Genomic DNA, 8,802 nt, shown 5'->3' on the forward strand with positions numbered 1-8,802 from the left:
CAGGGACGGGGACGGGGACGGGCCGCCCGCCCCGCAATGCAGCACAGCGGCGCCCCCCGGCCGCCAGCGCCACCGGCACCGGCACCGGCAGCGGCACCGACACCGGCATCGGCAGCACCACCGGCGGCGGCACCGGCGGCACCGGCACCTGCAGGCTGCGCAGAGGCGCAGCGCCCCGCCGACAGCGGCGGGGGTCCCCGGCCAGCCCCCCCGGCCAGCCCCCCACGTGTCCCCCGCTAGCCCTGGATGCCCCCCGGCTAGTGCCAGGCATCCCCCAGCTAGCCCTAGGTGTCCTCCGCCAGCCCTGCGAGCTCCCCGACTCGTCCCGGGCCCCCCCTAGACGGACCCCTGTGTGCTCCAGCTCGTCCCAGGCACCCCCCGATTTGTCCTGCGTGACCCCCGCCGGCCCTGCATGTCCCCCAGCTGGTCCGTGGTGTCCTCCATCGAGCGCAGGCAGTCCCCAGCTGGCCCTGGATGACGCCCAGCTAGCCCAAGCCGCCCTGCAGTCAGCCCTGGGTGTCCCCCGCTGTCCCTGGATGCCCCCCAGCTCCTCACAGGCACCCCGCACCTGGCCCTGCGGGTTCCCCACTAATCCAGAGTGTCCCCCAGCCGATTTACAACACCCCACAGTTGGCCCTGAATGTCCCACGGCTAGTCCTGGATGTCCCCCGCTAGCCCTGGATGCCCCCCAGGTACTTCCCGGGGTATCCCACCAGCCCGGGGTATCTCACTGCTGATCCCAGCAGCTCCCAGCTAGCCCTAGGTGCCTTCGCTAGCCGCGGATGCTCCCCAGGTCACTCTAGGTGTCCCCCACCAGCCTGGGGTGCACCCAGGATGCTCCAGGTGTCCCCCCTAGCCCTGGATCCCCCCCAGCCCAGACCCCCCCAGTTATTCCCGGTTGCCCCAAGAGCCCCACGGCCCCTCAGGCCCCGCCCCTTTCCCCAAACCACGCCCATTGCGCCGCAGGCCACGCCCACGCTGCCACTGAGTCCCCGCCCCTCGGCGCAGGTCTCGCGACATTTGAGGCGAGGGCGGCGCGAGATGTGCGGCGGCTGTGTGGGCACCGAGTACCCGGAGCGGGTGAGGGCGGCACCGGCGGCACCGGCACCGGGGGCACCGGTCCCTGTCCCTGTCCCTGTCCCTGTCCCTGTCCCTGTGCCGGTCCTAGCCTGTGCTCCCGCCCTAGGGCACCACCTGCCTGGAGGGCGGATCTTTCCTCCTGAACTTCGTGGGCTGCGCGCAGTGCGGCCGCCGGGACTTCGTGCTGGTCAGCAACCGGGCCGAGGAGCTGGACGGCGGGGAGGAGATCGTCACCTACGACCGTGCGCTGGGGGGACCGGGGGGCTTCAGGGCCTGGGGGAGCCTTTGGGGTCTGGGGCTTGGCGGTCGGGGGGGGCGCAGGGACCTTTGGGGTGTGGGGCTCTTGGGGGCGACATTTGGGGGATCCTTGAGCCATCCCTGGGGCTCGGGGATCGCTGAAGGTCGGGGGTCTTGAGGGTTGGGAGGGGTCCTGTGTCTGGGGGTGTTGAGTACTGGGGGAGACCTTGGGTCTTGGGGGTCTTGAGGGATGCTGGAGGCTCTGGGGGAGCTTGGGCGATCTTGAGGGATAGAGAGGGCTGGAGGGGACCTTTGGGATCTGGGGCTCTTGAAGGCTGGGGGGCACAGGTGGAGGCCTTGAAGGTTGAGGCTTGGGGGCAGCATTTGGATTCTGGGGGGTCTTGAGGGCTGGGAGGGACTCCTGGGGGGTGGGGGCTCTCAAGGGCTGGGGTGTGATGGGGGGCTCAGAGGTTAAAGGAGCGGGAGGCCTAAGGGAGGATTAGTTTGAGTAGGGAAAATCTGGGGATATCCCCGATATCTGGGGAGTGCCTGAGGGTGGGAAGGGTGGATGCCCGGGGAGGGGGTCTCAGGTTTTAGAGGCAGTATCAGGGAGCTGCCAATGGGCATTAAGGGGGGTGAGCTGCTGTGGGGGGAATTTTGGGGGCTTGATGCTTTGGGGACTTGGGACATCTATGCCCTGGGCGTGAGGGCAGGCACAGAGGATTGGGGCTTGTCCCAAGAGATTGGGAGTGGGGGGATACCCCAGGAACAGTGCCCATGTCCTCTCACCCCAGTGTCCCCTGTCCCACAGACCTGTGCAAGAACTGCCACCACCTGATCGCACGCCACGAGTACACCTTCAGCGTGGTGGATGACTACCAGGTTTGTCTCTTGTCCCTCAACAGCCCTTCCCAATTCTGTCTCTGGAATTCCACACCCACCCTTCCACGGGCTGATTCCCAGCTTCCCTGGGACAGAGCCTTGAAGGATTCAGAGCCCCATTCCTGTGTTCAGGGCTACCTGGAGTCCCCCCAGCACTAGTCTGTGCCTCGTGGGGGAAGCCCAGCTCACCTGGCATGGGAATGTGTGTGATGGGAGGGGGCTGTGACCCCCATTCCTCATTCCTGGCACATCTCCTAGGCAGCAAAGGGCTGGAAAAAGGGCTGAGGGGAGCCAGTGTGGCTGGAAATGAGATCCCCTGGCTCTGATTGCAATCGGGGATCGGGTACCAGATCTGGCTCGGGTTTCCCTGTGGGGGAGCTGGGCTGTGGCAGCCCCCCTTTTTCCAGCCCCGCCTTTTCCTTCCCCCAGGAATACACCATGCTGTGCCTGCTCTGTGGCCGTGCTGAGGATTCTGTCAGCATCCTGCCTGACGACCCTCGCCAGATGACCCCGCTGTTCTGATCCCCGTGTGTATCCCGGGATGAGCTTCCAGGAACTCTGGGAGATCCCTGGCACTGTAATTTCTGGGGACCACACAGTCCCTGACATGATTTGCCCCTCCAAACTTCCAGCTTGGATGCAGCAAACACCCAACACCGGATGCTCCCGTGTTTCTGGAGCCTTTTGGCTCTGACCCTGACTGCAAGGATGGGATGCAGTGCCACGGCCCAAGCCCCTCATGTACTGAAGACATAAAGGGGTCCCCAAAACAGGATCCAAAAGGATTCTCACCCCATCCCACCTCAGGAGCCCTCGTCTGTGGGGTAATAAATGTGACGTGTGACAGCTTGGTGGCACAGGCAGGAGTATTTCAGGAGTGGGCTTCACCCCCTGGGGTGGTGAAGGGTGTTGGGGGTTGATGCAGGAGACTTTTTCCATCCCAGGAGCCTGTGGAATTCCTCCTTGGCCCTTCCCAGCACTGGAGAGTCCACTGCACTCTCTCAGTGCTCTCCTAAACCCTGCAGAGAAAGGACTTGGATCATTTTCCTTTTCCATGGAGTTGGTTTGGGGTCACTTCCCCCTGCCCTGGGGTTTGGAACCTGGCCCTGCCCTGCCGGGAATTCCATATTCCTGAGGCGGGAAGGAGCTGGGCGTGGGAAATCACTGCCCTGGGGTGGGTGAAATCTTGCTCTTGGCAGCCAGCCCTAGCAACACCCATGGGGAACTGGGTGCAGCCAGCCTGGCACCCACCTATCCCTGAGCCTCTGTTTCCTGGATCTGGCCTTTCAGTGCCGTGTCCTCCTTCCTGTTCCCGCCAAGAGCCCCCAAAAAACACATGGGTATGTTCCCGAAAACCTCATGGATCTGTTTACACTCCCAAAAACCACGTGGATCCAGGCACTCTCCCTGCGGCTCATTTATTGCCACCAGCCCACGCCGCCCCGGCGGCTCCAACCCTCTGCCCCCATCAAGCCCCCTCCCCGTGGAGGTTTCAGAGGGGGCTGTCACTCTGCGGAGAGCTGGGGCCATCCCGGGGTGACGCCGGAGCCAGGATCACACCGGAGCCAGGATCACACCAGAGCTAGGATCACACCAGAGCTAGGATCACACCAGAGCTAGGATTACTTGGCCAGCTTGAGGAGACGCTGGATGTCGGGCTCCAGCTGGGCTGTGGGCATGCGTGGGCTGTAGCGCCGGAACGGTTCCCCCTCAGGCCCCACCAGGAACTTCTCAAAATTCCAGGAGATGTCGGAGCGCCGCACGGGGCTCCAGACGACAAAGCGGGGCTCGGCCATCAGGTGTGCAGGCTCGTCGGCCGGTGCGGGCAGGTGAGCCTTGAGGTAGGCGAACACGGGATGGGTGTCGCTCCCGTTCACCTGGCACTTCTGGAACAGGGTGAAGTTGGGCTCGAAGCCACCCCCAGGCCGCACGTGCTTCAGGGTGTTGAGGATCTCCTCATTGGTGCCGTTCTCCTGTGGCAGGGAAGGAGAAATCCAGAGCCCCGTGTTTCCCAGCTCCTCACCCGCTACCTCGTGGCCCGTAGGACTTACCTGGTATCCAAACTGGTTACAGGGGAAGCCCAGCACGACCAGCCGCCGGGGGTAGCGGGCTTGGAGCTGGTTGAGCTGGGTGTAATCCCGCACCGTGGTGCCTCAGAGCGAAGCCACGTTCTCGATCAGGACCACGCGGCCCCGGAAAACGCCAAAATCCACCTTTTCCCCCTGCAAGGAGGTGGCGCTCAGGTCATAGAAGGACTTGGCGATGGGGACGGTCATGGCTGCAGGTGCGCGGCTGCTTGTGCCGCGCGCCCTGCGCCGCCTCTTAAGGGCTTCCCGGTGCTCACGTCATGGTCCAAAGGTCTCCAGGCCCCGCCGCGGCTCAGGAGAAACCTGAGCCGCCCGTCCCACCCGTGGAAGGAGGAAGGTGGCACGGGGCCAAGGCGATGCTCTACCTGCCTCAATAATTCATGGCACGGCGCGCTGCGGCTGCTCATCCTAGGGCCTGCGGGATGTGGGATGCTCCCAGCCTGGCACGGCATGTTCCCCAGGGTTGGGAATGACGGTGAGAGTTGGGGAATAGCGGGAGTCAGGGAATAACAGGAATCTAGGAGCTGGGGCTCTGTGGGGCAGAGGAGGAGGGAAGAAGTGTACCACTACTCTTCCTTGCCTGGTGCTGCCATGGCATCACCTCTGGGTCCTCCTGTGCTGCCCATCCCAGTCCCCACCAGTCCTGAGACCCACTGGTCCCAGTACCAGCTCCACCCTTGGGCCTATCTGCTGTGGTGCCCACCGCTGTCATGTGGTGCCCATCCCAGTGCCTGGCAGCATCCTGGTGTCCACCTAGATCCCTGCAGGTTCCACTATCTTAGTGCCCACCATCATCCCAGTAACCACCCATCCCAGCCCGCCCCATCCCACTGCTGGCTCATCCCAGTGCCACCAGCAAGTTTTCCTGCCCTGTTCCCACAGCTGGGGCTGAGCTGGTAGCCTGGCAGGCTGTGGTGGTGGCCATGGCACTCCATGAGCACCATGCCCCATGTCCCTGTGCCCAGCCTGGAAAGGGGACACCATGCTGGCAGCCCCAGATCACCCTCAATTATTGATCACCGCTCGGGTGTCCGTGCCCAGGCTGTGCCGGCCGCCATGGCATCATGCCCACAGCCCCCCTGGAGCACACGGACCACCAGCCCCTCCAGCATCACCTTTATTCTGCAAACCACTGTGTAAAACCGGGGGTCCCACGGGCAGGCACAGGGTGGGCACACAGTGCCTGGACAGCCCCCACCCCACCCGCAAGCCGAGGAGGGCACAGGTCCAGGATGGGGGGCCCGCCTTGCCACGTTCCCTGTCCCTGGGGGTGTCCCATGTTGCCCCCCCACTCTATGGGGGCTGCCTCAGTCCTGCCCCTACCACGGCCCCTGACACAGCCTGGGGAGGAGGGGTCAGGGGGTCCCAGCCTTCAACACCAGCAGGTTTTGGGGGTGTCCTCGCTCCCCAGGGGCTGCTGCTCGTCCTCCTCCAGCCGGACCAGGGTGGGGGCGCGGGGCAGCCCCCGCAGCTCGTCCAGCTCCTTGCGGTGCGCCTGCAGCACCAGCTCCGTCAGCCGTGTGAAGGACTGTGGGAGAGGGGTGGGGTGAACCTGGGGGACCCCTCCAGTACCCCCTGACCTCTCCAGGCCCCCCAGGCCAGCCCCAACCCCCTGAGAACCCCACCACCCACCCACCCCAGTTTTCTCATACCTCCTTGATGTTGAGGTTGCTGCAGGCACTGGTCTCGTAGAAATCCATCCCGTATTCCCTGGCCAGCTGCAGCACCAGGGTTTGGCAGGGAGGGGGGGTAGCGTGATTTGGGGGGAGGGGGGATTCAATACCCCTGCCCCCTCTCTGGAACATGAACAGCCGGGCACGGACAGACAGGAGAGTGTGGAGGGGGCTGGCATAGGGGCACACCTGGGGTTGGGTGGTGGGTGCAGGGCGCCCTGGGAGGGGTGCTGGATGCTTTGGGGTCCAGAGGTCACTGGGAGGGATACTGGGAAGGGCTGGGGGTTGTTGGATGCCCTGGGGTAGCACTGGGCAGTAAAGGGTTTTCCTGGATGCTGAAGGGGGAGGTCAGTGGTCCCTGGGTTCAGACTGCAGGAGCATGGGAGTCACTGGATACAGGTAGGGATGGTTGGGGTCCTTGGATATGGATAGGGCTGCAGGAAGGCTATCGGAGTCCATATGGAATGCAGGGGGGCCTTGTGGAGGGTCTGGCCGTGCTGGGATTGTAGGGAGGTGCACTGGGTGCTTTGGGGGTCAAGAGGTCCCAAGGGGGACACCAAGGAGGTCACTGCGTGCTTCAGGGGTACAGGAGACCGTGCTGGAGGTGCAGGGAGAGGTTAGGGGGTCTCTGAACATCTTGCAGCTGGGGAAGAGGGAGCCTTGGGGTGCACAACCACTGCAGGGATGGAGGGGAAGAGGGTTCCCAGATACTGGGGGAGGTGATTTTGGGGTGGGTACAGACTGCAAGAGGGTGGAGGGTCCCTGTCATGTTTGGAGGGACAGGGGAGGCTTGGGGGTCCCGGATAGAGGTAGGGCTGCAGGAGGGCTGTCAGGGTCCTGAGTGCAGGGGGGGCTCAGGGAGAGGCTGGCCATGCTGGGGGTGCAGGAGGGGTCCTGCCCCCGGGGGGGGGGCACACAGCAGCCCCCGCTCACCTGCAGCCCTTGCTCTTTGGGCACTTGCCTCTTGTGCTCCTTGTCTGCCTTGTTCCCGATGAGGATTTTCTGGACGCCATCGGGTGCGTACTGGGCGGGGGAACAGTGTAAGGACCCCCCAACACGGCTGGGGAACCCCCAGAGCTCCCCTCGTGAGCCCCCACCTCATCCACGTCGCTGGCCCACTTCACGATGTGCTGGTAGGAGCGCTCGCTGCTGATGTCGTACACCAGGAAAATGCCCTGCAGGGGTGGGGGGCGGCTGCTGACACCCCAAAACTGTGCCTCAGTTTCCCCTCTCCTGTGTACCAGGGCAGGGAGCCGCCATACCTGTGCCCGCCGGTAGTACTGCTTGGTGATGGTCTGGTACCGCTCCTGGCCAGCTGTGTCCCTGCCCAGGGACAGCGGGTCATGCCACCACCCATGGCATGAGTTTGGCAGGGCTCAGCCCTTGCCTTGGGTGGGGGGAGCAGGATTCAGACCCCCCAAAATTTCTTCCCTCTTCCCCCCGGGATCCGGTGCTGCCACTCACCAGATCTGTATCCGCACCTTGATCCCATCCACCTCGATGGTCTTCATCTTGAAGTCCACACCTGGGATTGGAATGGGGTGGGGTGTCCTGGTGTTTCCCTTTGCAGGAGCTGCTGTCACTGGGGTCCTCTGGTCCCCTCACCCCTCCTGGCCCACCCCACGCCCCACCATGGCCTGGTGCTGCTCCCCACGCCCAGTGCCTGGCCTTGCAGGAGGCCCCGTGCCAGCTCTGATCCTGGTGCTCCCAGTTCCCTGGTGCTGCGGCTGTCCAGTTCTCCCAGTTCCCCAGTGCTACGGCTTCTCGGTGCTGTGGCTGCCCAATGCTCTCCGTTCCCAGCTGCATGCTGCTCCCGGTTCCCCTGTGCCAGAGGTGCCTGGTCCTCCCCGTTCTCCCATATCCAGGATTTCCTGGCTGCTTGATGCTCCCGGTTTCCCAGCTTCCCTATGCTGCGCCTTCCCGGTGGTCCCGGCTTGTGGATGCCCAGTTTTACCGTTTCCCGATGCTCATGGCTTCCCGCTTCCCCGGTGCTGTGACTCCCGATGCTCCTGGCTCCCCGGTGCCCACTGTTTTCCCTCTCCCCGGTGCCCGGTTTTCCCGCTCTCTGGTTACCTGTTTCCCCATGTTCCTAGTGTTGCAGCTCTCCAGTGCCCACGCTTAACCCTTTCCCGGTGCCCCCGGTTTTCCCGTGCCCACCACTCCACGGTTCCCACGACTCCCGGGTGCCCTGGTTTCCCGTTTCCCCGATCCTGTGGCTTCCCGGTTCCCCGATGCCCACGGTTTTCCCGTCCCCTGTGTTCCCGTTTCTCGGTTTCTGCGTCTCCCGGTTCTCCAGTTCTTACGGTTTTCCCGCTCCCCGGTTGCCCATTTTCCCGTTTCCCCGGTGCCGCGGCTTCCCAGTACTCACGGTTTCCTGGTGCCCACGGCTCCCCAGTTCCCCGGTTCCCCTTTTCCCCGGTAATGCGGCTCCCAGTGCTCCCGGTTACCCGGTGCTGCGCCTCCCCATTGCTCCCGATTCCTTGATGCTCCCGGTTTCACGTTTCCCCGGTGCCGCGGCTCCCCGTTTCCCCGGCATTCCCGGTTCTCTGGCTTCCCGTTTCCCCGGTGCTGCGCCTCCCCACTGCTCCCGCTTCCCCGATGCTCCCGCTTCCCCGTTTCCCCGCTCCCGCCGCCGCGGCCGCCGTGCGCTGCCGGTACCGATGGTGGAGATGTGGGCGGGGTGGAACTGGTTGTCGGTGAACCGGCAGAGCAGGCAGGTCTTGCCCACGCCCGAGTCCCCGAGCAGCAGCAACCGGAACAGCACGTCGTACTGCTTGGCCATGGCGGGCCCGGGCCGCCGCCGCCGCCGCCACACCGGGGCCGCTCCGGGGCCGCGAGCTGCG

General features: G+C 64.5%; 4 protein-coding genes across 10 annotated transcripts in view; 2 read left to right on the forward strand and 2 right to left on the reverse strand.

Annotated features, from left to right (window-relative positions):
• The first annotated feature begins 920 nt into the window (after positions 1-920).
• Positions 921-3,048, forward strand: CHURC1 (churchill domain containing 1). 2 transcript variants are annotated; one of them, XM_039712354.1, is made up of 5 exons: positions 921-1,080; positions 1,187-1,322; positions 2,129-2,199; positions 2,629-2,726; positions 2,832-3,048. In XM_039712354.1, exons 1-4 carry the CDS (start codon positions 1,042-1,044, stop codon positions 2,719-2,721), a joined length of 339 nt encoding a protein of 112 aa, XP_039568288.1. In that variant the 5' UTR covers positions 921-1,041; the 3' UTR covers positions 2,722-2,726; positions 2,832-3,048. The 2 variants fall into 2 exon arrangements, with proteins under 2 accessions (XP_039568288.1, XP_039568287.1); XM_039712353.1 differs by having other exon boundaries at positions 2,629-3,048.
• Positions 3,049-3,598: 550 nt separating this feature from the next.
• Positions 3,599-4,769, reverse strand: GPX2 (glutathione peroxidase 2). 2 transcript variants are annotated; one of them, XM_039712360.1, is made up of 3 exons: positions 4,652-4,769; positions 4,251-4,421; positions 3,599-4,172 (listed from the first exon to the last, which is right to left on the reverse strand). In XM_039712360.1, exons 1-3 carry the CDS (start codon positions 4,736-4,738, stop codon positions 3,822-3,824), a joined length of 609 nt encoding a protein of 202 aa, XP_039568294.1. In that variant the 5' UTR covers positions 4,739-4,769; the 3' UTR covers positions 3,599-3,821. The 2 variants fall into 2 exon arrangements, with proteins under 2 accessions (XP_039568294.1, XP_039568295.1); XM_039712361.1 differs by lacking the exon at positions 4,652-4,769 and having other exon boundaries at positions 4,251-4,628.
• Positions 4,286-8,796, reverse strand: RAB15 (RAB15, member RAS oncogene family). Of its 5 annotated transcripts, XR_005627802.1 has the most exons (9): positions 8,618-8,796; positions 7,424-7,484; positions 7,222-7,282; positions 7,057-7,134; positions 6,893-6,982; positions 5,939-6,004; positions 5,610-5,814; positions 4,652-4,818; positions 4,286-4,421 (listed from the first exon to the last, which is right to left on the reverse strand). XR_005627802.1 is itself a non-coding variant. In XM_039712356.1 (7 exons), exons 1-7 carry the CDS (start codon positions 8,739-8,741, stop codon positions 5,659-5,661), a joined length of 636 nt encoding a protein of 211 aa, XP_039568290.1. In that variant the 5' UTR covers positions 8,742-8,796; the 3' UTR covers positions 5,391-5,658. The 5 variants fall into 5 exon arrangements, 4 of the variants coding, with proteins under 4 accessions (XP_039568290.1, XP_039568292.1, XP_039568293.1 ...); XM_039712356.1 differs by lacking the exons at positions 4,286-4,421; positions 4,652-4,818 and having other exon boundaries at positions 5,391-5,814; XM_039712358.1 differs by lacking the exons at positions 4,286-4,421; positions 4,652-4,818; positions 8,618-8,796 and adding an exon at positions 8,407-8,607 and having other exon boundaries at positions 5,391-5,814.
• LOC120503647 (protein farnesyltransferase subunit beta-like) overlaps positions 4,741-8,802 on the forward strand; it is a 10,156-nt gene continuing 6,094 nt past the window's right edge. Inside the window, exon 1 of the mRNA XM_039712350.1 lies at positions 4,741-4,761. Coding sequence (XP_039568284.1) covers positions 4,756-4,761 — 6 coding nt within the window. The 5' untranslated portion in view covers positions 4,741-4,755. The remainder of the gene's footprint in view (positions 4,762-8,802) is intronic.

The sequence above is a fragment of the Passer montanus genome, unplaced genomic scaffold (assembly GCF_014805655.1).
Source record: "Passer montanus isolate IOZ18808 unplaced genomic scaffold, ASM1480565v1 scaffold264, whole genome shotgun sequence".
Taxonomy (NCBI): Eukaryota; Metazoa; Chordata; class Aves; order Passeriformes; family Passeridae; genus Passer; species Passer montanus.

What these genes read in the sequence shown, in the direction of transcription:
- CHURC1 (XM_039712353.1), top strand. Translation starts at nt 1,042, where the DNA reads ATGTGCGGCGGCTGTGTGGGCACCGAGTACCCGGAGCGG. An exon ending in GCACCGAGTACCCGGAGCGG is followed by an intron (nt 1,081 to 1,186) that starts GTGAGGGCGGCA and finishes CTCCCGCCCTAG; the next exon opens with GGCACCACCTGCCTGGAGGG. An exon ending in GCGTGGTGGATGACTACCAG is followed by an intron (nt 2,200 to 2,628) that starts GTTTGTCTCTTG and finishes TCCTTCCCCCAG; the next exon opens with GAATACACCATGCTGTGCCT.
- RAB15 (XM_039712356.1), bottom strand. Translation starts at nt 8,741, where the DNA reads ATGGCCAAGCAGTACGACGTGCTGTTCCGGTTGCTGCTGCTCGGGGAC. An exon ending in CGCCCACATCTCCACCATCG is followed by an intron (nt 7,485 to 8,617) that starts GTACCGGCAGCG and finishes TTCCAATCCCAG; the next exon opens with GTGTGGACTTCAAGATGAAG. An exon ending in GGGCCAGCGACGTGGATGAG is followed by an intron (nt 6,983 to 7,056) that starts GTGGGGGCTCAC and finishes TCCCCCGCCCAG; the next exon opens with TACGCACCCGATGGCGTCCA.